Below are 27,847 nucleotides of genomic sequence, written 5' to 3' on the forward strand. Positions count from 1 at the left end.
AGCATTTAAAATAGTCCAACACCCACCAGTAGAAGATCTGGTGCAATGGTATAACACACAGCAGTTAAAATAAATGAAGTAGATATACATGTATTAGCAGGAGTAAATTTTTTTTTTTTTTTTTTTTTTTGAGACAGAGTCTTGCTCTGTTGCCAGGCTCCAGCACAGTGGAGCAGTCTCGGCTCACTGCAACCTCTGCCTCCTGGGTTCAAGAGATTCTTCTGCCTCAGCCTCCCGAGTAGCTGGGACTACAGGCGCATGCCAAACACCTGGCTAATTTTTGTATTTTTAGTAGAGACGGGGTTTCACCATGTTGGCCAGGATGGTCTCGACCTCTTGACCTCATGATCCACCCGCCTCGGCCTCCCAAAGTTCTGGGATTACAGGCGTGAACCACCGCGCCCGGCCCAGGAGTAAATCTTGACAATATGATGCTGAATGAAAAAAGCATTAAAATCTCACCCAAAGAACTGTCTTATTTATGAATAAATATACATTTGTATTAAGACATCAAACATGTATAACTGGGTATTATATCCACTGATTTTAAGATAATGGTTATAGGTGGGCAAGAAATAAGAGGAATGGCATGAAGGAGGGGTACAAAAATATCAACTAAGATTTTGTTTGTTAAAAAGGCTGCCAAAATATGGTAAAATGGTAATATTTGTTAAATCTGGGTTGGAATAAAAGACATTGCTTATATTATTCTGTGTACTCTTCTGCATATTTGGACTATTTCACAATTTTTAAATTTAAGTTATTCCTTATATTTGCAAATACTAGAAAGCCTTATTTCTGTTTGAGAATAATATCTTTCAAAATGACTACCTCAAGACTTTTAAAATTGAATCTTTGTGACATCTAGTGGTAGTATAAATAGTTACAATTTAATATACAATTATAAATAAGCTTGATTCAATGAAGTATTGATCTCAAAACAGTTGGTTTAATTTTGTAGCAGGAGTGGCCACGGGGAAACCGATCTCTGGAACACCGAACAGAGAAGGAAGAAGTTTATTTGGCCCGGGAGCCTGAGCGATAATTTGTCCAAAGCTCAGCTCATGTAACATAGGAAGTTTCCACCTTTATATGGGCTTATACTTTAGCTATTACATGTGGAATAATCTTGGGTTTACAGTCTTAGAAATCACATATGAAAAGGGTTTCGGTTTACAGCTTCAGGAATCACATATGAAACGATTTCGGTTTAGTTTTAGGACTCACATGTGAAAAGGTTTCGGTTTAGTTTCAGGAATCACAAGTTTTTGAAAGGGTTCTGGTTTACAGTTTTAGGACTCACATGTGAAAAGCTGTCGGGCTTGATCTTGTTTTAGGTAAAAACAGTGTCTTCCGGAGAGTTTCCCCAAGACCAAGCCTGCCACCTACAGGAAGGAGATTCAGGAGGCGCCCGCTGGCCTGCTCTCTCTTCTATTGAGATGTACTGTGGATGACAGAGGGGGAGGGAATCCCAGATGCCTGGGTCTCCTTCCTCAATTTGACTTTCACAGAAATTTAATTCAGTTTTCAAAAGCTTGTGCATTATTTGCTGTTTTCAGTGTTCTATACCAGAATATTTTTAATGCGGATGAAACTTTGGAGTAAGGTTATTATTATCTTGTATACATTAATTATGTGGCTCAGCTGATGGTTTCCTGAAAAAAATGTATCAATTATGTTAATTCTAGTGTCCCTGAAATAGGTGGTATCCCTGCCATCCCCCTCTCTGGCTCAGTGAGAGCCATGGAAGAAGCTTTTAGCGTCTCCTTTACACCATGTTAGGCACCAGCCAGCCAAGTGTCCCTCGCAGCCAGACCAGCACCTCTGCCTGACCTGAGCTCTCAAGGACCCACCATTGTTCAGGATTCTGGTTTTTCCTTGTCCTCCACCCCTATTCGATCAACTTCCAAACCCAACTATGTAAAGTGTCACACCCATCACTTGTTTCCTATACAGTTCCTACAGATTGTGAATGACGTGCAAGCAGAGACCATGTTTTGTGTATATGTTCCCCATGAGAACCCAGTACAATGCTTGATCCATAGTAGGTACAAAGTGTTCACTAAATTAATTTCCACTGCTACAACCTAGGTACAACCTTCATGACTTTAAGCCTAGACTACCTTAACAGCATCCTAATCCTAAAAAATCCTAAGTACCACCAATGAAGCATCTTAAAACATCTCTGCAACACGACACCACTTTCACATCTCCCACTCCCCACAGGAGTCTTCAATGTATAATTCCCATCTCTATCCCCATTGTCAGCAGATACCCTCTAAATATCCTACCTTGGAATTTAATAGGCTTCCAAAACTAGTCCAGATTAACTTTATAAACTTCTCCCTCACTACATCCCTATACAGATCAGCTATTCTTCAAGCCTCCTACAGGCTTTCCCAGCATTATTTATTTCTCTGCTCATGTTTTCTTCTCCTGACCACCCACGATCGATTGTATGCCTTTGTGTTTTGTTGGGTTTAGCCTCTTACTTCCATGAAGCTCAATGTGACTTCTCTTCATAGAGTCAATCATACTAGCTGCCAAAGGGATCTGTTGAACCTTGCATCATTATTCATCTTCTTTCCTGTGCCCTTGCTTCACCATCAGGAAGTGTGTGTCTCAGTGACACCGACCACCTCTCACACCAGTTTGTGCACTCAGAATCTAGCTAAGTCCTCAGAAGGGAAACAACTAAAAGAGATGTGTTGAAATGAGAAAAGCTAAGTAAAGGGTAGATGGCCATTGCAATCAGTATAGCCCCTTTTCAAGCCTTTCATCTGGAAGGTGGCTGTGAAGGCCCCATGTGATTCTAAATAATGTGTTAAGCTGATCTTTTACATTTTGACAAGGGGCTGAAGACATTGACAACAGGAAAATGACTAGTTAAGAAACTGATTACCTGCAGCTTCAGAACATGAGAGAAAGAGAAGCGAGTTTTAGGCTCACTGTATTGGTCTAGAAGCATGGCAACCACAGAAAACTTAAGGATGACTCCCACACTATAAATGGGGCATTTGGACAATAATGAAGCCAGTTGCTATAATAAAGAAGTGAAGAGGAAGCCAGGCATTGTGGATCACATTTGTAATTCGAGCACTTCAGGAGGATGACTAGAGCCCAGGAGTTCAAGACCAGCCCGGGCAACATGGTAGGACCCCATCTCTTAAAAAAAAAAAAAAGTCAAGAGAATAAAAAACTTCTAGGAAAAGTAAAATAAACTATGTTTCAGAGAGAGGTACTTTTTAATGCTCTTGGAATGTGCAAATATATTCAGTAGTTATATGTCAAACATAACTGCGTGATGACCAGTATCATCACTCAGTGGTACAATGCTGAATGCTACTTTTTGAGACTTCATTTCCCCATACTTTCAAACACAAGCTCATATCAATTCTATAAACTACCAGGGGAGCTGTTGGCATTAGTAAGTGCTCCATGCTAGCCCTCTTCTTCACCAACTTCATGCCTGACCCATTCCCACCCTGACACAGCCCTGCCTGTCTTGTCCCAGTCCTCATAGTATGTGTCTAAGCTAGACAATGAGCATCAACCCCAGTTCTAATTTATAGGCAAGCCTTTTGGTAGGACCACAGTCCTTCCTCAACACTGACCACCTGGCTGGACCAAATCCTTACAAAATCCTTTCCCATGGGCTGTGCCCCTCACTGTCTCCTCTGCTACCTTGACCTCCCTTTTCTCTCACCATTGCTCAGTTCCTGGCCAGGAACCTGCTTTGAGCAAGGTCACCACCTCCTTGCCTTCAGCCGCAGTACTGACAACTACCTGAGAGCAAGCAAGGGAGCCATGCACTCCAGGGCCGCTGCCACCTGACTCTAAACCCCTATGGTCCTGTGACAGTCTCCCAGTCTTCAGTTCCAGTGCACCTCCATTATTCGCTGACTCTGTTCTACTTCTGTTTGTTATGAGCTACTGGATAATATAATAACTGATGAGCTCTCTATTTACCTCGCACAGCACCTAGCATGTAATAGCAGTAGTAACTACTTGTCAAGTGCTTACTAAGGGCCAGGCACTGTTGTAAAAGCTTTCCATGAATTAACTCATTTAATCCTTCTCACAATCCTAAAGAGGTCAGCACTATCACTTAGTATACAAATGGTGAAGTTGAGGCAGAGCAGGCATTCATAAAATTTTTTTAATGGATAAACTTCAAGTGGGTCCACAGCCTTGTCCATCAATCACTTTATTCCTCCGTTGCCCCAGAAGACATTGCAAAATTCATCCTCACCCATGTACCTGACCAACCTCTCCCTTTCTTTCCTTCTTTACCGAGAAGTTCAGAGGTATACAATGCAAATTCTGCAGTGTACCCCTAACTCCTTCCAAACATGCATCCTCTGTACCTCAAAATGTCTGCCTCTATATTTTCCCCTCCTGGAGTGGAGGAAAAGGTGACTTCCGAAGTACTTTTCTTCGTCTGATCTGTCCCACCCCCAGTTCTTCTGGAACTCTGCTCTAATTCTCCAAGCTGCACCTTCAGTCAACTTGCCACTTTCCTATGCCTAAACACAAACAAAGCTTCATTTCTCCCCACAGGAGCATCCCTCCCCAGCCCTGCTACATCTTCAAGTCACTCTCTCTTCATCACTAAACTTCTCCAAAGAGTGGCTTCATCAGCTTCCTTCCTGCCTACCAAAATTCACACCCTTAACCACAGGAGCTGAATTTCACCCCCATATCCTTAATAAAAACAGGGGAAAATCCTTAAAGGCCATTACAGGTCCTCCTGCACATCACTCTCATCTCCTTCCCTCCACAACATTTGCCATTCTCCTGGAAACTCACCCTGGATGGTGAGGATGGGCTTCTGCTTCTGTCTCTCCACTTGAGCCTTCTCTGGTCCCACTAACTACTCTTTATCCTGTTGCTGCCTCACCCCACCTCTAATTCACATGGGCATAATTTCCCTCAGAGATCCATGCCAGCAACTCCCAAACCTTTGCATCCACTCTCAACTTTTCTCCTGGGTTTCATTCTGCCTTTCCAACAGTCTATGAAATGATTTTACACATACATCAGCCTGCTTCAGCAAACAGTAAGTCTACAACTGAACCTTTAGCCCCAAACATGACCTCGCTTCCCATTTTCTACAGACATCCTTAATCTAAAATGAGTCCTGACTACTCTCTGTCTCAGCACCCTGCTTAATTTCCCTCACTGCTCCATTGCAATGTACTTTGTTCACTTGCTTCCTTTGGACTATTCTCCCTTTGTGCCATATGTTCACAAACCATGTCTGTCTTGTTTGCCCTGACAAGCACAGTGCCTGGTATGGGGCAACTACTCCATACATTTTTTGTTTACTCAATACGTCTTTGCTCTTCTTGAAATCACCATGTTTCCAAGCCTAAACGTCAGCAATGATTGCTTTCCTGGGCCTCCTCATTGAGTCACCAAATCCTGACTATCCATCCTTTATAAGACCATGTCATCTGACTGTTCCTTTCCATTTGCACTGCCACTTCAAAAGTCCTTTGTTTGGACGGAAAAATAAAGAAGACTCTTTAACCTATTTCTAAAGTCTCTGACCCATCTGTCCATCTATTCACTTCCTGAGATTGGGTCTTCCTACAAAATCAATTTGATCTCATGATCAAAAGCCTTCAGTGCTACCCAACTTGCCTTAACTGAAGTCCAGACCTGTGAAGCTGTGCTGGCTCTGTCCCACAGACCCTGGCCGAGCAAGGAATGAAAGGAGTACTCAGACACAGGTATGCAGTGAAAGAGCAGCTAGGGGACTGCGGAAGAGTCAGCAGCAGTCTTGATCAGCTGGAGCTGCTTGCTTTTATTCAGTACAGACATAATGCTGAAAGCCTGGAGCCAACACAATCTGTGGGTAATTAACATTGTTGCCCTCTCTGCCTCCCCACTTTGCAGGGAGCAGTCCTGTGTGTTTGGATGATCAAAGGTCAGTTTCAGGACAACATAAGTAAACAACCCTATTTAGATACGCTCTCCTACTTTTCCCTGGACCTACTTCTCGCCCTCTGTCTCAGGGTAAGAGCACAGCTGTCTTCAGCTTATTCTCCCCCAATGCTTTGCAAAGCCTTCTGACCTTTCAAAAGGCCTGCTTCTTTCCGTATAGCTTCTTTTACTACTCGGATCCCCTACAAAGATGGCGTTCAGATCCTTCATGATCTGACTCCTAACAGTCTCTCTACTCCTCTGTTTTGCCAGAATCCTTCACATCTCCAGAGATTTCACATGCATATGAAACCATGTCTAAAGAAGTAAAGGAAAATATATGAATGATATTTTTCTAAAAAAAGTTAATAGATAGAAATCATAAAGAAACAAATAGAATATCTAGAACTGAAAAGTACAACAACTGGAATAAATATTTTATAAGAGAGACTCAACAGCAGATCTGAGCTGGCAGAAGAATATATCAGTGACTTTAAAGTTAGGTCAAATGAGAGTATCTCTTTTGAGAGACAAAAATGTAAATAAAGATAAAATAACAGAGCCCCAGAGACCTGTGGTACATCAAATGTACCAACATATGCATAACAAAGTTGTAGAAGAAAAAAAGGAGCAAAAAGAATATTGAGAAAATAGCCTAAATTTGATATAAAAATATTAATCTACACATCTAAGAAGTTTAATTAACTCCAAGCAGGATAAACCCAAAGAATGTACAATGAGACAAATCATAAGGAGTCTGTCAAAAGATAAAAACAAAAAGAGTGAATTTTCAGAGCAGCAAGAGAAAACTGGCTCATCACATACAAGGGACCCTCTTTAAAATTAATAGCTGATTCCTCATCAAAAACCTTGGAGGACAGAAGGCAGTGGGATGACATATTCAAGATGGTGAAAAAAAATGACAATCAATAATGCTATACCCAGTAAAACTATTCTTCAAAAATGAATGAGAAATTATAACATTCCTAGATAAACAAAATCATAGAATTCATTGTTAACAGCTTTGTCCTATAGGTAATGCTAAAGGGAATCCTTTGGGCTGAAATAAAAAGACAATCAGCAGTAACTTAGATTTTCATAAAAAGATAAAGAGCATTGGTCCAAGATCATGAAGATTTATACCTGTTTCAAGAGAGTTTTATAGTTTTAGCTCTTTTATTTAGGTCTTTGATCCATTTTTAATTTTTATATATTGTGGAAAGTATTTTTTATATTTGGTGTGAAGTAAGCATATGACTGTTCAATTATCCCAGCACAATTTGTTGGAGAGGCTATTCTTTTTCCATTGAATGGTCTTGGTATCCTAGTTGAAAGTCAATTGACCATATATGTATGGGTTTATTTATGGATCCTCAATTCTGTTCCATTGATCTGTATATTTGACCCTGTGCCAGTACCACACTGTTTTGACTATTGCAGCTTTGTAGTAAGTTTTGAAATTATGAAGTGTGAGTTCTCCAACTTTGTTCCTCTTTGTCAATAAGTTCTTTAAAATAACATCAAAAGGACAAGCAACAAAAGAAAAAAGACAAATTTACTTCATCAAAATGAAAATCATGTGGACATCAAAGGACACTATCAAGAGGGTGAAACAACAGATTACAGAATGGAAGAAAATATTTGAAAATCATATAACTGATAAGAGTTTAGTATCTAGAATATATAAATAACTATTACAAGTCAACAACAAAAAGGCAGACAACCAAATTTAAAAATAGACAAAGAACTTAAATGGAAATATTTCCCAAGAAGATGTTCAAATGACCAACAAGCTCAAGAAAAGATCTTAAAGTCATTAAAGAAATACAAATCAAAATCACAATGAGAAGCTACTTCATGCCCATTAAAAAAGTCGCATATGGAGGAACGAGAGGAGGAGAAGGAGGAAACGACAAGTAAAGGTGAGCATGTGGGGAAATTAGAAAACTCATACATCATTGGTGGGCATGGAAAATAGAGCAGCTGCTGTGGAAAACAGTTTGGTAGTTCACCAGTAAGTGCAATACAAAATCAACATATAACCCAGAAATTCCATACCGAGGTATATACCCAAAAGAGCTGAAAGCATATGTCCACACAAAAGCTTGTGCATGAATGTCCATAGCATCATTATTCATAATAGCCAAAAGCCATAGTAGCCAACTCAAGTGTTCATGAACAGATAGATGAATTTGAAGATGTGGTATACCAATACAATGAAATACTATTCAGCAACAAAAAAGGAACAAAGTACTTACACATGCCACCACATGGATGAATTTTGAAAACATTATGGTAAATGAAAGAAGGCAAACATGAAAGGCCACATGTCATATAATTCCACTTATATGAAATTTCCAGAAGAGCTAAATCCATAGAGATAGAAATCTGACTAGTGGTTGACGGAGAGAAGAATGGGGAGTAGCTGCTTAATGGGTGTGGATTTTCTGTTTGAGGTAATTACAAGTTCTGAAACTAGATAGTGATGATGGCTGCACAACACTGTGACTGCACGTAATGCCACTGAATTGTATACCCTAAAATGCCTAAAGTGGTAAATTTTATGTTATATGTATTCTACCACAACTATATGTTATGCGTTTTATGTTGTATATTTATGAAGTAAAAAATTACATAAATTTAAAACCCTTTAAAGTCTATTGTTTTGAGCATTGATTTATAAAAATATAATTGCTTTGAATGTGTTTTTAATTTTGTTTTTAATTATTAATTTTCTTGTCCTTATCCAGAATCAACAGAGGTGAAAGAAAGTACAGAATTTGAGTCCAGCAAAAGTTAAGTCCAAGTCAGTTCCATCATAAACCATTTGAAATGAGGCAAATTTCTTTTTTTGTGCTTTAGATTCTTCTTCTGTAGAACAGAGAATATCATTCCCCTCCCCCGCAACTCTCACCTCTCCTATTACCTCAAGCCCTATGTAACCACTAACCTACTTTAAAAAAATTAGAGGGCACAATATCTGACCCACTATTAGTAGAGCTAAGATTAACCATCAAGTTAGAATGATAAAAGTCTATGCCCTCCAAGCTTCTATCACCCTCCTTGCAATGCCAGAGTAATTTGTGTAGTGTTATGAGGGTCTATTTCCAATGGTTTTAAAAACAGTTGCTGATTCTTACCTGAATCAAAATTTGCACTAGGGCTTGTGAAATATAATTTGTTGATTCTGTATTCCTTCTACTTTTATGTTTTAGCAATCTTCTGAATCACCGTCATCAATGGGAACTATTAAAATACCCTAAAATATAATTCCTCCTGGAAGAACCAGATAAATGTTTCTTTCCTTTAATTACCAATGTTAAAAGTAAGGCATTTTTTAAAAGTAGCTGTTAATAAGGGATGGTTCTTTTACGGATTTCTTTTAATTGATAGTTATTACGGACTCATGGTATTGTATTAATTTAATGTTTTTTCAATCTATAGCAGTACTCCCTGTGGGCCTGTGGTGGGAGTGCCCATGGGTGAGGCTCCTCTGACTGTGGAAAGGGGAGAGGAGAGTGGGAAGGACTGTGTCTTGTGGTTCGAGTGCCAGCTCAGACATAATAGAATAGAATACCAGGTATACTTCTAAGAATTTTTACTCCAGTACCTATTCCCTAGACAGCATTTCTGGACCTACCCATGGCCTGGGGTAACTTGCTGCCCTGAAGGGAAGGACACAAGCCTGGCCGGCTTCATCACCTGATTGTAGAGCCCTAGGGTTTTGAGCAAACATAGGAAGTAGCCAGGTAATGGTTACAGCGGGTCCTGGGCGAGACCCAGTGCTGTGTTGTCTTCATGTCTGACCCAGTGCAGTCCCAGTGGTGGCCACAGGGGTGCTTGTGTTACCCCACCCCCAGCTCCAGGTGGCTCACCACAGAGAGAGAGAGATACTCCATTTGTTTGGGAGACAGTAAGGGAAGAGAACTAGTGTTTCTGCCTGGTAATCCAGAGAATTCTTGCCAATCTTGTTCAAGACTACCAAGGTTGTATGTTTATCAGTCTGCAAGAACCACAACGTTATGGGCCTGTGGTGCCCCCTAGTGCAGATATGGCATAGATCACAACACACAAGTACTTTCAAATACCTATAAAGTCTTCCCAACAAGGACAGGTTCAAACAAGGACAGGTTGCAAAGATTACAATAAATACCCAATTCTTCAGTGCCCAGACACAAACAAACATCTACAAGCATCAAGACCACCCAGGAAAACACAACCTCACTAAACAAACTAAATAAAGCACCTAGGACCCTTCCTGGAGAAACAGAGATATTGATCTTTTAGACTGGTAATTCAAAATATCTGCTTTAAGGACACTCAGAAAAATTCAATATAACACAGAGATGAAATTCAGAATTCTCTCAGATACATTTAACAAAGAGATTGAAATAATTTATAAGAATGAAGCAGAAATTCTGGAGTTGAAAATGCAATTGATATACTGGAGAATGCATCAGAGTCTCTTAACAGCAGAACTGATCAAGCAGAAGAATTAGTGAGCTTAAAGACAGGCTATACACAAATACGCAGTCTGAGAAGACAAAAGAAAAAAAGAAGGAAAAAGAATGAAGCATGCCAACAAGATCTATGAATTAGCCTCAAAAGGGAAAATCTAAGAATTATTGGCTTTAAACAGAGGGTAAAAAAGAAATAGGGGTGAAAGGTTTATTCAAAGGGATAATAACAGAGAACTTCCCAAATCTAGAGAAATATCAATATCCAACTTCAAGAATATAGAACACCAAGCAGATTTAACTCAGAGAAGACTACCTCAAGGCATTTAGTAATCAAACTCCCAAAAGTTGACGATTAAAAAAAGATCCTAAAAGCAGCAATATAGAATAAATAAATCACATACAATAGAGCTCCAATACTTCTGGCAGCAGATTTTTCACCGGAAACCTTACAGGCAAGGAGAGAATGGCTTGACAAATTTAAAGAGCTGAAGAAAAAAATATTTTTTACTTTAGAATATTATATCTGGTGAAAATATCTTTCAAACATGAAAGTGACATAAAGACTTTTCCAGATAAATAAAAGCTGAAGTATTTCATCAACACCAGACCTATCCTACAAGAAATGCTAAACAGAGTACTTCAATCAGAAAGAAAAGAATGTTAATGTGCAATAAGACATCATCTGAAAGTAAAAAACTCACTGGCAATAGTAACTACACAGAAAAACACATCATATTATAACACTGTAACTATGGTGTATAAAGTAGTCTTATCTTGAATAGACTGAACCAATCCAAAATAAGAACTACAACTTTTCAAAACATAGTATAATAAGATGTAAATAGAAACAACAAAAAGTTAAAAAATGAAAGGACAAAGCTAAATTATAGAGTTTTTATTTTCTTTTTGCTTGTCAATTGGTTTGTTTAAGCAAGCAGTGTTAAGCTCTTATCAACTTAAAATAGTGTATAATAAGATAGTATTTGCAGGCTTCATGGTAACCTCAAATCAAAAAACAATGAATACACAAAAAACATACAATGAATACATATAAAAATAAAAAGCAAGAAATTATATCACACCACCAGAGAAAATCACCTTCACTAAAAGAAAGATAGGAAAGAAGGATGAGAAGACCACAAAATAATCAGAAAACAAATAATAAAATGGAAGGAGTATGTTATTACTTATTAATAATAACATAATAACATTGAATGTAAATTGACTAAACTCTCCAACAAAAAGAGATGAAAATGGGTATTTCACATAGAGTGGTGAAATGGATATTTTAAAAAGTAAACAAGACACAATGACCTGTTGCCTACAAGAAACACACTTCACGTATAAAGACACATATAGTCTGAAAATAAAGAGATGGAAAAGTTATTCCATGCCAATGGAAACTAAAAAAGAGCAGGAGTAGCTATACTTATATCAAATAAAATAGATTTCAAGACAAAAACTATAAGAAGAGACAAAGAAAGTCATTATATAATAATAAAGGGGTCAGTTCTGCAAACGGATATAACAAATGTGTGTGTGTGTGTGTGTGTGTGTGTGTGTGTGTGTGTACTCAACACTGGCATACCCAGATATATAAAGTAAATATTATTAGAGCTTAAAAAAGAGATGCACCCCAATATCATAATAGCTGGTGATGTCAACACCCCACTTTCAGCATTGGACAGATCTTCCAGACTGAAAATAAACAAAGAAACATCAGACTTAATCTACACTATAGGCCAAATGGACATAACAGATATTTACAGAACATTTCATCCAATGACTGCAGACTACACATGCTTTCTCTCAGCACATGGATCATTCTCAAAGACAGACCATATGTTAGTTCACAAAACAAGTCTTAAAACATTCAAAACATTGAAATAATATCAAGCACGTCTGACCACAAAAAAAAAAAAAAAAAAAAAAAAAAAAAAAAACTAGTAGTCCGTAACAAGAGGAACTTTGGAAACTATACAAATACATGGAAATTAAACAATATGCTCCTGAATGACCAATGGCTCAATGAAGAACTGAAGACTATCTTGAAACAAATGATGATAGAAACATGACATACCAAAACCTCTGGTACACAGCAAAAGCAGTACTACGAGGCAAGTGTATCCTACATCAAAAAAAGAATAAAAGTGTCTACATCAAAAAAAGAATAAAAACTTCAAATAACCTAATTATGAATCTTAAAGGACTAGAAAAGCAAGAGCAAAGCAAACCCAAAATTAGTGAAATAGAAGAAAGGAAATAATAAATATTAGAGCAAAGATAAATGAATTTGACATGAGGAAAAAAATACAAAAGATCAATGAACTAAAAAGTTGGTTTTTTGACAAGATAAAAATTGACAGACCTTTAGCCAGACTAAGAAAAAGGAGAGAAGACCAAAATAAATAAAATCAGATATTACAAAGAGTACATTACAACCAATACTGCAGAAATTCAAAGGATCATTAGTGGCTCCTATGAGCAACTACATGCCAATAAATTGGAAAATGTAGAAGAAACGGATAAATTCCTAGAAACATGCAACCTACCAAGATTGAACCATGCAGAAATCTAAAACCTGAACAGATCAATAACAAGTAACGAGGTTGTTATTGATAATAAAAAGTCTCCCAGCAAAGAAAAGCCTAGGACCTGAAGCCTTCGCTGCTGAATTCTACCAAACATTTAAGGAAGAACTAATACCAGTCCTACTCAAACTATCCTAAAAAATAGAGGAGGAAGAAATACTTCCAAACTCATTCTACTAAGCCAGTATTACCTGGATACCAAAGCCAGAAAAAGACACATCAAAAAAAGAAAATAACAGGCCAATATCACTGATGAATATTAATGCAAAAATCTTCAAGAAAATACTTGCAAACTGAATTCAACAACACATTTAAAAAAAAGTCATTCATCGTGACCAAGTAAGATTTATGCCAAGATGCAAGGATAATTCAATATATGCAAATGAATCCATGTGACACATCATATCAACAGAATGAAAGACAAAACCATATAATCATTTCAATTAATGCTGAAAAAGCACTCAATAAAATTCAACATCCTTTCACGATAAAAACCCTCAAAAAACTAGGTATAAGAAGACCATACCTCAACATAATAAAAGCCATATATGATAGACCCATAGCTGGTATCATATTGAATGAGGAAACACTGAAAGCCTTTCCTCTAAGATCTGGAACAGGACAAGGATGCCCACTTTCACCACCGTTATCCAAATAGTACTGGAAGTTTTAGCTAGATAAATTTGACAAGAAAGAAATAAAGGGCATTTAAATTGGAAAGAAAGAAGTCAACTTATCCTTGTTTGCAGATGATATAATCTTATATTTGGAAAAACTTAGATGCCACAAAAAACTATTAGAACTCATAAATTCAGTAAACTTGCAGAATGCAAAATCAGCATACAAAAATCAACAGCATCTCTATATGCCAACAGTGAACAAACTGAAAAAGAAATCAACAAAGTAATTCCATTTACAATAGCTACAAATAAAATAAAATACCTAGGAATTAATTAAAGAAGTAGACGATCTCTACAATGAAAATTATAAAACACTGATGCAAGAAATTGATGAGGACACCAAAAAATAGGAAACTATTCTATGTTCATGGATTAAAAGAATCAATGCTGTTAAAATGTCCACACTACCAAAAGGAATCTACATATTCAATCCAATTCCTATGAAAATACCAAGGACATTCTTCACAGAAATAGAAAAACAATCCTAAAATGTTTATGGAATCACAAAAGACTCAGGAAAAAAAAAAGTGAAGGAATTACATTACCTGGTTTCAAATTATACTACAGAGCTATAGTAACCAAAATGGCATGGTACTGGCATGAAAGCAGACACACAGACCAGTGTAACAAAATAGAGAACCTAGAAATAAAACCATATATCTACAGTGAGTTCACTTTTGACAAAGGTACCAAGATCATACATATATTCTCTTCAATAAATAGTGCTGGAGAAACTGGATATCCATACACAGAAGAATGAAACTAGACCCCTATCTCTCACCATATACAAAAACCAAATCAAAATTGATTAAAAGCTTAAATCTAAAACCTTAAACTATGAAACAACTGAAAGAAAACATTGGGGAAACTCTCCAGGACATTGGAGTGGGCAAAGATTTATTGAGTAATACCCTACAAGCACAGGCACTAAAGCAAAAATGGACAAATGGGATCAAATTAAGTTAAAAAGCTGCTGTACAGCAAAGGAAACAATTAACAAAGTGAAGAGACAACCCACAGAATGAAAGAAAATATTTGCAAACTGCTCATTTGACAAAGGATGAATAAGCACAATATATAAAGAGCCCAAACAATTCTACAGGAGAAACTAATTATTCAGTTAAAAACTGGATAAAGATCTAAATAGTCATTTCTCAAGAGAAGCCATATAAAGGGCAAACATGTATATAAAAAGGTGTTCAACATTATTGATCATCACAGAAATGCAAATCAAAACTCACCCCAGTTAAATGAGATATCTCACCCTAGTTAAAATGGCTTTTATCCAAAAGACAGGCAATAACAAATGCTAGAGAAGATGTGGAGAAAAGGGAACCCCAATATACTGCTGGTGGGAATGTAAATTAGTACAACCACTATGGAGAACAATTTGGAGGTTTCTCAAAAAACTGAAAAGAGCTACGATACAATCCAGCAATCCCACTCTTTACATACATATGTAAAAGGAAATATATCAGTATGTTGAGGAAATATCTGCACTGCCATGTTTACTGGAGTACTATTCACAATAGCCAAGATTTGGAAGCAACCTAAATGTCCATCAACAGATGAATGGATGAAGAAAATGTGGTACATATACACAATGGAGTACTATTCAGCCGTAAGAAAATAAGATTCTGTCACTTGCAACAACATGGATAGAACTGGAGGTCAATATGTTAAATGAAATAATCCAAACACAGAAAAACAAAACTTCACGTTCTCACTTATTCGTGGGAGCTAAAATTGAAAACAAACTTATGGAACTACAGAGTAGGAGGATGGATGTTTACTGGAGGCTGGGATGGATAGTGGGGGGTGGAAAAGTGGGGGTGGTTGATGGGTACAAAAATAGAAAGAATGAATAAGACCTAGTAGTATTTGATAGCACAACAGGGTGACTATAGTAAAAATTAATTTAATTATACATTTTAAAAGGACTAAAAGAGTATAACTGGATTGTTTGTAACACAAAGGATAAAGGCTGGAGGTGATGAATATCCCACTTACCTTGATGTGATTATTATGCATTGCATGCTTGTATCAAAACATCTCATGTAACCCACAAATACATACACCTACTTTGTACCCTCAAAAATTAAAAGGTAATTTAAAGAAAGATTGAAGGAAAATGTGTGTTTGATGCACACATATTTTAATGGTCTCATCTTTAACGAGGAGAAAACTTAATTACCTATGTTGACAAGCTTGATATCTCCCCATGCTTTCATCCATTCCCTCTTCTGGAATCTTTGCCTTCCTCAGGACCAGTTCAGCAGTAAAATCTAGAATGTCAATTGAGCCTAGGATGTCATCCAGCAACAGAAAGTTTGTCAAAATAGGAACCATTTCCATCCCTACCACTTGGTGGGTCTAAAATGGGTACTGCTGCTATCAGCAAGACCCTCTAGGACTGAGATATAGCTCAGGGTAGCAGCTCTATTTGAGAGTCATCTCCCTGCAAGGACAGGACCCTCTCCTACCTCCTCCCTCTTGTGCCTAGCTCTGGATAGGAGTACTTAACAAGACTATACCTTTCTTAGAACCACAGCATTTCACGCTGTGACTAGCTGACACACAGAGACTTTTGCTACCAAATTCACCTCCAAGCCACACCCCCTGGAAACTGTCATAGGCTGTGCTGGGCCCAAAGCTCTTTGAGTCTGCCTTTTATTCACAGGCCTCCATGATGGTGCCCTTTGGGATGAACCAGGGCCTGGAAGGACACTCTGCTCCTTGTTTCCCTTGGACACTGTTGCCTGGGTAGATGTGAATGCAGGCATCCATGCTGGGGGCACAGTGCCTGGCAACTGAATTCACACAGAAGTCATCTATCTCTCTAGGGGACCTGAAAGTTTTTCTCAAAAATGTACAGAACTGGTATGATAGAATAACATATTTAATGAAACTAATATTTTTCCCATAATTTATCTTTTTATCTCTACCTATTTGTCTTAGTCCATTTTGTATTTCTATAACAGAATGGTAATAAATACACTGATTTCTTACAGTTTTGGAGGTTGGGAAGTCCAAGTCAAGGGGCCTGCAGCTGGTGAGGGCCTTCTTGCTGTGTCACTCCATGGCTGAAGGTGGAAGGGCAAGAGAATGCAAGAGAGCAAGAGGGGGCCAAACTTACTTTTGTAACAAGCCCACTCTTAGCGTAACTAACCCACTTATGTGGCAATGGCATTCATCCATTTATGGTGGCAGAGCCTTCATGAACTAATCACCTCTTAAAGGTCTCACCTCTCAACACAGTTGTATTTTGGAAGGGAGGGGGACACATTCAAACCACAGCATCATTTAAGCAAATAGAGCATTCTGTATTCATTACCTCAGGAAAAGTATATTATAAGCCAAAATAGAATTTTTTTTTTTTAAAAAGGAGTCTCTCTTGGCATTTGTGTTTTTACACCTATGTCCTTAAGAACAGAAAGGACTCACATAATAGATTTGGAGGAATTATGTAAAGGAAATAAGGTTCTCTCCAGAGTCTAAGAATAGACCTGAAACATCAAAGGGGCCAGGAGTTTGTGGCCTGCAACCAGTCAGATCTTCTCACCAACAGTTGCCCCAATATTTGAGCTCACTGATTGAGCCAGCAGACATGATACTTCTTTGCACCCCAGAACTTTGTTTCATCCCATTCAATTCACTGTATGTGAACACATCCTGCAATATCCCTGGACTTTATAAATCCCAAAGAGAAAGACAGGAATCTGGACACCCAGCTGGGCAGAGAGGTGAGGAAGAGGAAGTCCCTCATATCTATTCCTGGGTGTGGAGGAACAGGCTAAGCTGGAGGAAATTCCCCACCAGGACAGTAATGAAACACTCCTTTCCCCATCCCAACCGCATCATAGAAGTGTGGCTTATAAGTGGTTCTATGAAACATCAGCTCCCAGCAAACTGGGGAGAGCTCTGCGCTTCACTCCCAGGAGGAGATGTCATATCTAGAGCATGTTGCACACCCTCCTGAGCTCTGCACAGTGGCAGCCTCACCCACTTCTCCCAGACCAGCAACTTTCTTTTTTTTCTTGAGATGGGAGGTTTACTCTGCTGCCCAGGCTGTAGTGTAGTGGTATGATCTCGGCTCACTGCAACCTCTGCCTCCTGGGTTCAAGCAATTCTCCTGCATCAGCCTCCTGAGTAGCTGGGATTACAGATGCCCACCACCATACCTGACTAATTTTCTTTTGTATTTTTAGTAGAGATGGGGTTTCACCATGTTGGCCAGGCTGGTCTCAAACTCCTGACCTCAAGTGATCCACCTGCCTCTGCCTCCCAAAGAGCTGAGAGGGATTACAGGCGTGAGCCATCATGCCCGGACAGCAACTTCCTTTTCAGGCAGTCTTGCTTTTGCATAGACGCACATGTTATTTCAGCTCACCTCACATTTGCCTCTTTTGGTTGCTTCAGCAAACTCTCCTATTTTCCCAATGGAATCATATAAATAATCAGTTGAATTGACAGATCCAAAATAGCACTTTGAGGCTACTCTTGAAGCTCATTCATAAACTGTCCTTAGAGGAAAAATAAAAGTAGAGTTCAAGTTTGAAGGAAAAAGAAATACAAATTGGGAACCTCATGATTTGAAATTTGAAACCAACAAAAACATTTATTGCTCTTAGGTTGGTTGATCCTACAAATCTTGATCCATGTTTAATGCAACCTGAAAGCAAAACAAAAAAGTAAGTATGCTTCAATACAATTAGAACTGTGAAAAAGCACAAGCCAAAGACATAAAGTTTAGGTAACTTATATGTGACTATGCAGTCACATGAATGAAGCTTTTGGGGAGTTTCAGATGATTTCAAATGATATTCAAATATAACCATAGATTGTGTTCTCAGGGTAGTTACTGTCCCATCATTTCTTCTACTTCTTACTATGTGTTCTCATCTGTCTTGTAGGGTCCACTTCCTGTGGCCATCCCTTAAGTGCTGGAATTGCTAATGGTCCCTCCCTGAGACCCCAGACCTTCACACACTGCACGCTATCCTAGTACCTTCCTCACTCCCCTTGCTTGGTTCAGCACATATGCCCATGACAGCTGAATTTACATCTCCGTCCTGGGCCCCTTTCCTAACATCAACTGTCCTTTGGCTATTTTCACCTGCATATCTCGGAGCCACCTGAAAGTCAACATCTCTGCAACCAAAGCCATCATTTTTAAAAAACCTGATTTCTCTTATGTTCATCAACTCATCAAGTGGTAACACTCTCAACTCGGTTGCCCAAGGAAGACATTTAGGCTTCATCCTGACCCCGCCCCGTCCCACTGACCCTGTGAGCCAATCTCAAATTCACTCAGTTCCTTCCATCTCTGCTGTCTAACCCTAGTCATCTTACATCTGGATCAGTGCAACAGCTTCCTAAGTGGTCTCCCTTTTTCCACTCCTGCTCCACTCCAATCCTCTCTCCACCTTATAAAAACACAGATTGAAGCTTTAAGTCCTTTCAATAACTCCCACTGCACGGAAGTCCAAAATCCCTAAGATAATATACAGGACCCTGTGTGCTTTATCCACCTCTCCAGCTTAAAATCACACCATTTTCCCAGCTCCATGCACCTTACCCGAACGACTTCAGTCCCTTGAAAGCATCTTGCTGTCTCTTTCTTCTGGGCTCATCTCAGGCTAATTTCTTGAACTTCATCTCCTTAGGAAGACTTGTCCAGCCCAGGTCAGGTCTCTTCCTACTCTGTCCCTCAAAGAACCTTCCCCATTGGCCCATGGTCCCCAAAGGGCAGAAGCCCGATCCATTTTGTTCATTGGCATTTTCCAGCTCCCTACGTAGTGCCAAATCATAGTTGACACTTAATAAAGCTTTAAACAATCAGCACTGAGTCTGTGCAGCTCCACTTTCTGAACAGCTCTCAAAAATAACGTTTATTTCAGGCCATCGACATCTTGTCCCCTAGATTACTACCTCCTAAGCCATCTCCTGACACCTACTTCTCCATTTTCTTCCCCATACTGTTGCCAGATGGTCTTTGCAAAATGCAATTCTCATTATATGAGCCTTCACTGCCTTCAGGATAAAATCTAAGCCTCCAAGCAGAAATGACAACTGCTTTCATGGTCTGGCCCCTGCCTTCTCCCTGGCCTCATCTCTGTCCCTTTCCTGCTCACTCTCTCTACACTGTCTTCTAGCTGGGCTTTCTTCATGCTTTCTGTGTTCTCTGCCCGGAGCAGTATCCTCAGCTTCCCACGCCACCACTGAGTAGCAAATCATTAGCTTCCTTCCCTGACTGAGGTTCTTCAACTGTGCTGGCTGTCCCCCCATTCTCAGTGTACACCAATTAAAGTGACCAAATGTACCCTTCTGCCAGGACAGTCCTGGCTTACATGTGCTGATACAACTGTCATTCTCAAAAGCATACTGGTTTGCACAATAAATTACGTGGTCCCAGTAACGATAACTATTAAATGCTCATCTAATTGTCTGTTTCTCCCCTGCCTTATTCACCACAGCATCGGGCCCAGTGCCTGACATATGGAAGACGTGGTATGTTTGTTAAATAAACAAATGTACTTACATACTGGGAAACATGCACTCTCATTAGGACATTCATTTGGTTCCAGGGTTTGCTACTGAGAACCAAAATGGTGCCTCTCACACCAAGTTTAAAGATTATGTATTTCACAAAATGATTTTTAAAATATTTAGAAGAGGTTTTGAGGTCACAGCTACAAATATAGAGATATAGATAAGCCAGTGACACACTTCACAAAAGGGCAGAATGCCAATTAGGAATATAATTGGCAACCAAGGAACTGGTTTTCTTTCTCTGAAGCAAAAGAACCATTTGCCAACCAATCCTGGACTAGCCTCATTTTCCCTAGGCTTTACCTAAGTAAAAAATACAAAATAATGAAAAAGTTTTTTAAAAAACATGCTGATACTGACATCAGAAAACATTGGTTCATCAAGTTCTTCCACTCTGCTCAAGTTAGGTGCTCCATAACGATCACTGATTTCAGCTAGTGTTTTGCCTGAGTCTGGTGTTGCTTCCTACAATCATAAAATTCACTTTTACATTTAAATGATTTCAAAATTAATACATTACTTTTCTTTCAATAATGATTTTAAAATTTCTGATTATAACATCAAAATTCAACATTATTAATTAGTGGAAATAACCAATTTCTGTTAATGACAAGAGAATTCTGGTAATAAATGCTAAAACTTAGTTTAAAAATACCGGCAGAAATTTAAAATAATTGTAAGTAATTATGTGGACAGTAGCTTCAATATCTCAGGATGGTCTAGTTTTTTAAACTGCAAACACAAACTGAATGTCCAATTTTTACCCACAGTGAGATTTTGCTTCAAAGCACATTAATTGTGACTTGCTATTACTAGAAAATATATATGGTCTATCAGTTTTATACACTTGCTAAAAATTTAGCTACTTGTGCATCAAAATTAAGCTTTACATTCTAGGATGCTCAATTCATTTCACATAACATAGAATGACTTTTTCTTCTCACCTCTGAATGTAGAGTATCTTCACTCTTAACTAAATTTTCCATATTCATTCTCATCTCCTATAATATATAAAAATTAAGAAAATACTTTGAATATACTTCATTTTGATTTCATGTTTAATTTTTGGCATTTTTATTTTTACACAATGCTTTTAATCAATTTAAAGCAAAAATGCTGTCACTCTGAAAGAGACTGATCTGATTGCACATTACAAAACAGCAGATCACAATCTTATTTAATACTCTATACTAACAGAAGGCCACTATGTTTTATACATAATTAAATAAAACTTTTTAAAAAATGAAATGGACTGAAACATTCAAACTGAAGCCAAATTATCTGCCAATATGAAAAGTGACAAAATAAAAATACTAATAAAATCTTAGAACAAGAGATCTTAAAGAGAAACTACACTTAAGTAGAGTTTTGCACACAATGAGAAAGAAGTAAACATTCTAAAGGAATTAGCTGGCCCAATGCACAAGTCCTCCCACAGCAGCTAAGTAATGCCCTTTTTAATACGCAGCACTGCAGTAGGAATGTACTGCCCAACATGGGAGGCCTCTTTCTGAATGTGAAAACATTCTTCTAGCCTGCCAAACCTTGCTATGGCACCCGTCTTTTCATTCTAAAGCAGCAGGGTGGCCTAACTGCCCCTGAGCTGATTCATTTTGGCTGCTAGAAGATGAGTGATTTCTTTATGGTTACCCTAATGAGAGAGACATAAATGCTCTTTTCCCAAGACCGTTGCATTTTCCTGGTAACTTCTTACCCAGCATCCACAAGGCTATACTTGGAACATTCATATTCTTATAGGACCATGTTCCCCCGCCACAGGGATGGATATTTGACACAGATTAAGCCAGTTAGAATCCTTCTCCAAGATTCTTTTCTCAACTGAAACCAAAAGAAGGAATCCATTCCTCTTAGATGGTAGAAGCCACAACATTCTAAGACTCAGAAGCCATTAAGGGCTGTATTCCCCACTCATGTGCAGCAAAGCAGCCCATAGAGAAAGAATGAAACTAACCAGGGAACAGCAGAAGTGAGAGCCCTGGTAACATCTGATTCTCTTGCTCCCAAAGTCTGAAAGGCCCAGTGACATCAGAGTCCTTCACAGTTTAGGTGCTAAACCCTCAAACCGAGAATCTTTCCAGCAAATTTCCCTTTGCACATGACAGTTTACATTGCGAGTCTGCAGCCATAAGAAGGCCAGGGGAAAGGACATGAATGGATTCATTTCTGAGCAATGGGCAAGGGAACAGTACTTTGCAGGGGAGTACCTATGCTATGGTGTGAGATGATAATCCAGTAGGAATATGAATTATTAAAGTTATCGTGGCTCTGGTCACGCAAGCTGATGATGCCTGGAGATAGTAAAATAACATGAGTGTGACCCTCTGGAGCCACAAAACAGAGACCAGTCCTTACTCTAGACTTTCAAGCACCTTAATGTAGCTATCAGGTTGCTTTGATTAAAAAATACTTTAAATTCCCTTATTTTGACCACTGTCTTCTTGATATGTTCCTGCATTTTCTATTTCAGTTTAGACCTGTGAATCTTTTTCAAAAATTCTTTAAATTTTTACCAATATATAATAGTTGTACATGTTTATGATGTATAGATGATATTTTGATACAAGCAAACAATGTGTAATGATCAAATCAGGGTAATTGAGATATCCATCACCTTAAACATTATTTCTTTGTGAATCTTAAAGAGAAACGGGACGCTTGTGTATGTGTGCATACAGGCATATCCCTATGCTCATACTACACTCAGACTAAGCACCAGCATCTGTACTTTTTAAAACTATGTATAGGACTTTTATCCTTTAAAAAAATCTCAATTTTTAATTTAATTTACTATTCATATTTTTTAAATATAGCTTTAATAAATGATTCTCTCATCTAAGCATTAATAAACAACATATTCTATAAAGCCTGCTTCTTTTTTCAATTTTAATTATGGAATAAAAAGGGGGAGCAATATTTGATTAAGAGATAGTAGCTATAAACTTGGTCATCTAAAATATTGATCTATATGACAAATATCTTTTGGATACAGGAAATATGGGTCAAACTAGAGACCTAACATGATGCAGATGCAACCAATGAATAATGGGCATTTTTGAAATAAGTTACTGCAGGTTGGGTGCAGTGGCTTATGCCCGTAATCCTAGCACTTTGGGAGGACAAGGCAGGCAGGTTGCCTGAGCTCAGGAGTTCGAGATCAACCCGGATGTGGCAAAACTCTGTCTCTACTAAAAATACAAAAACTTAGCCAGGCCAGGTGTGGTGGTCCATGCCTGTAATCCCAGCTAGTCAGGAGGCTGAGGCACGAGAATCACTTGAACCTGGGAGGAGGAGGTTGCAGTGAGACTGTGCCACTGCACTCCAGCCTGGGCAGCAGAGAGAGTCTGTGTCAAAAAAAAAGAAAGAAAGAAAGAAAGAGAGAGAGAGAATGAAGTTATTGCATAGTTTATTTTAATGAAAGGCATGAAAGTCCATGTATGAACATATTTTAAAATGCAAATTCTTGTTTTAATACATTAACATAAAGACATACACTACTGCCTCCAAGATCAGAATATCCTCAATATTCCACATCAGCTACTATAACTAGGAATAGCTAGCTCTTGACTAAAATGTTGAGTTTATCACTACTAGAGAATTCTACTGCTTACAGAGAAGTTTCACAACAATTATATTTGATTGTATAGGAATTCAGTGAGACATTGCTAATAGTATTATACTGCTAGGTCTAGTTTTGAAACAGGTAAAGAGACTGAAAAAGGTTATGAGACTTGTTTACCTTACACAAATAGTATGTGGCATGTCTTCAGACTACAAATCCCATGGTCCTTCTGAAAGAAACGGTCTGAAGATTTTAAAGGGTTTTATTTAAAACTGACATTTGTAAAACTTCATATTACCTTGTCTAATTGTTCTTGAGCTCTCTGTAGTTCTTCTATTCTCTGCCTCTCTTTTTCTTGCATTTCCAATTCCAGCTGCAATGCCAGCTGTTGCTGAATATTCAGAAATATATGTCATATTACAGTTAGATTAATTGCAAAATAATTAAGTTTATACCCACCTTCATTTCAGAAACTTATAATAAATGGTAATATCCAACTAACACTTTAGCTTCTACAAATGGTTTCTGAAGCATAAAAATTTTTTAAAAGATTTTAATCTTCCTTAATTGCAAATTATAGAAAGTACAATTTATACAAAATCATTTTCTCATTTCTTCTTAAAGTAACAAATGAGATTGGAATCATTTTCCAGATAAATTTATTTAAGGATAGATGGGTCTTCAAAGAGCCACACGTTGGTTGTGGAAGAGTGGGTGAGAAACTCTTAAGAATATCATCTGATGGCTCACACCTGTTATCCCAGCACTTTGGGAGGCTGAGGCAGGTGGATCAGGAGGTCAAGAAATCGAGACCATCCTGGCCAACATGGTAAAACCCCGTCTCTACTAAAAATACAAAAATTAGCCGGGTGTGGTGGCACGCGCCTGTAGTCCCAGCTACTTGGGAGGCTGAGGCGGAAGAATGGCTTGAACCCGGGAGGCGGAGGTCGCAGTGAGCCGAGACTGCGAGACTGCTCTCCAGCCTGGTGACAGAGCAAGACTCCATTTCAAAAAAAAAAAAAAAAAATACAAAAAGTAGACAGGCAGGGTGGCATATGCCTGTAACCTCAGCTACTCCAGAGGCTGAGGCAGGAGAATCGCTTGAACCCAGGAGGCGGAGGGTGCAGTGAGCCAAGATTGTGCCATTGTAGTCCAGCCCAGAAGTATCAGCAAAAAAGAGTATCATCTGAAATCATAAATAACCAACAATATATTTGGTCCGAACTCAGCATATCTTTGACACTAGAATAGGGTTCAGTAATAAAGCCTGTGGGCCAAAGCCAGCCCAACTCCTGTTTTTTACAGCCTACAAACTATGAATAGCTTTTACACTTTTAAATGGAAAAATTTTAAAAGAAATAATATTTCATGACATAAGAAAATTGTATGAAGTTTAAATTTCAGCATCCTTAAATAAAGCTTTATTGAAACATAGCCATGCTCATTTGCTTACGTATTGTCTATTAGCGCTTTTGTGCTGCCACAGCAGAGTGCAGTAATTGTAACAGAGACCACATGTGGTGCACTCACCACTGTGCCCGGCTGCTCAGCACACTACAAACCGCAGTAACATCGTTGTAATAACAGTGTTTAGAGTGCCATGGTATCACTATTCTGTGACATTTAAAAAAAATATATCCATTATGCCAAAACAAGAAAGCCAGGCATGGGTGGCTCATTCCTGTAATCCTGCTACTCAGGAGTGAAGCAGGAGGATTTTGAAGCCAGGAGTTCAAGACCAGTGTGGGCAACATAGTTAGATCCCCATCTCTAAATAAAATTTTGAGAGAGAAAAAGAACACAAGTGAACTTTGAATGCCGCGCTTTTAAGGCACACTACAGTGTGTATTATTTTGTCATCAAATTACATGGCAAAATATGTTTCTTGCTATACAGTGTCACTTTGCTAAAAGAATAATAAACATCAACATTACTAGACTAAGCACTCATCACAATAGTCCCAGCTCACTGAGCACAAAGATTAGAAAAATTAGAAAATTTAAAACAGAATTGGCCGAGCACGGTGGCTTATGCCTGTAATCCTAGCACTTTGGGAGACCTAGGCAGGTGGATCACCTGAGGTCAGGAGTTCAAGACCAGCCTGGCCAACATGGTGAAACCCCGACTCTACAAAATACAAAAAAAAAATTAGCTGGGCTTGGTGGCAGATACCTGTAGTCTCAGCCACTTGGGAGGCTGAGGCAAGAGAATCACTTGAACCTGGGAAGCAGAAGTTGCAGTGAGCCAAGATCATGCCACTGCACTCCAGCCTGGGTGACAGAGCGAGACTCTGTCACAAAATAAATAAATAGAATTATCATAGCAGAATTTCTTTACAAAAATTAAAAATGAAAATGTCTGCAACAAAAGTAAGGTTCCAAGTAGCTCATTTTTTATGCAAACAAGGAAAGATATTCACCAATGGTGAGTGAATTAAAACATGTTTTTCAGTGGCCAAAAAAATGTGTCCAGGAAAAAATAAATTTCTCTAAGATTTTAGCCTTTTGGTGAGAACAGCTGCTCCGAGTTGACACTGGGAACAACATCAATAGTCAACTAAAAACAAGGCACATGATTCTGAGTGGCTTTCCTTGGCTCCTGATAAGTAGACAGATGTTCCCTGACACTGCTCAGTTGTTGTTTATGGAAAGGGTCAATGTTGAGTTTGAAGTGATTGAAAAACCAAACCTCTATGAATAGTCTTTGATACGATTTGGCTGTGTTCCCATTTAAATCTCAACTTGAATTATATCTCCCAGAATTCCCACGTTGTGGGAGGGATCCAGGATGAGGTAATTGAATCATGGGACCGGTCTTCCCCTTGCTATTCTTGTGATAGTGAATAAGTCTCATGAGATCCGATGGGTTTATCAGGGGTTTCTGCTTTTGCTTCTTCCTCATTTTCTCTTGCTGCTACCATGTAAGAAGTGCCTTCTGCCTCCCAACATGATTCTGAGACCTCCCAGCCATGTGGAACTGTAAGTCCAATGAAACCTCTTTTTCTTCCCAGTCTTGGGTATGTCTTTATCAGCAGCATGAAAATGGACTAATACGGTAAATTGGTACCAGTAGAGTGGAACGTTGCTGAAAAGATAACTGAAAATGTGAAAGCAACTTTGGAACTGGGTAACAGGCAGAAGTTGGAACAGTTTAGAGGGCTCAGAAGAAGACAAGAAAATGTGGAAAAGTTTGGAACCTCCTAGAGATTTGTTGAATGGCTTTGACAAAAATGCTGATAGTGATATGAACAATAAGGTTCAGGCTGAGGTGGTCTCGGGTGGAGATGAGAATCTTCTTGGGAACTGGAGCAAAGGTGACTCGTTATGTTTTAGCAAAGAGACTGGTAGCATTTCCTGCCCTAGAGTTTGGCAGAACTTTGAACTTGAGAGAAATTATTTAGGGTATCTGACAGAAGAAATTCCTAAGCAGAAAAGCATTCAAGAGGTGACTTGGGTACTGTTAAAAGCATTTCATTTTAAAAGGGAAATAAAGCATAAACGTTCAGAAAATTTGCAGCCTGATGATGAAGTAAAAAAAAGAAAAATCCATTTTTTGAGGAGAAATTCATGCCAGCTACAGTAATTTGCATAAGTAACAAGAAGCTTAATGTTAATCCCCAAGATCATGGGGAAAATGTCTCCAGGCCATGTCAGAGACCTTCACAGTAGCCCCTCCCATCACAGGCCTGGAGGCCCAGGAGGAAAAAATGGTTTCGTGGGCTGGACCCAGGGTTCCATACTGTGTTCAGCCTAGGTACTTGGTGCCCTGTGTCCAAGCCACTCCAGCCATGGCTGACAGGGGTCAACGTACAGCTTAGGCTGTGACTTCACAGGGTGGAAGCCCCAAGCCTTGGCAGCTTCCACATGGTGTTGAGCCTGTGGGTGCACAGAAGTCAAGAACTGAGGTTTGGGAACCTCTGCCTGGATTTCAAATGTATGGAAACACCTGGATGCCCAAGCAAAAGTTTGCTGCAGGGTCAGTGCATTCATGGAGAACCTCTGCTAGGGCAGTGTGGAAGGGAAATGTGGGGGCAGAGCACATGCTGTCTATGTAGAA

At 38.8% G+C, this 27,847-nt stretch overlaps 1 protein-coding gene across 3 annotated transcripts in view; it reads right to left on the bottom strand.

Annotated features, from left to right (window-relative positions):
• Positions 1-18,055: 18,055 nt before the first annotated feature.
• DYDC1 (DPY30 domain containing 1) overlaps positions 18,056-27,847 on the bottom strand; it is a 21,124-nt gene continuing 11,332 nt past the window's right edge. For 2 of the 3 annotated variants that reach the window (XM_017497191.2, XM_017497172.2), the window contains 4 exons: positions 24,090-24,182; positions 21,156-21,212; positions 20,572-20,676; positions 18,056-18,331 (listed from right to left, as the gene is read on the bottom strand). In XM_017497191.2, the coding sequence (XP_017352680.1) occupies positions 18,302-18,331; positions 20,572-20,676; positions 21,156-21,212; positions 24,090-24,182 (285 nt within the window). In that variant the 3' untranslated portion in view covers positions 18,056-18,301. The remainder of the gene's footprint in view (positions 18,332-20,571; positions 20,677-21,155; positions 21,213-24,089; positions 24,183-27,847) is intronic. The other variant, XM_017497184.2, reaches the window with a different exon arrangement.

Source organism: Cebus imitator, unplaced genomic scaffold (genome assembly GCF_001604975.1).
Source record: "Cebus imitator isolate Cc_AM_T3 unplaced genomic scaffold, Cebus_imitator-1.0 Scaffold11, whole genome shotgun sequence".
NCBI classification, from domain to species: Eukaryota; Metazoa; Chordata; class Mammalia; order Primates; family Cebidae; genus Cebus; species Cebus imitator.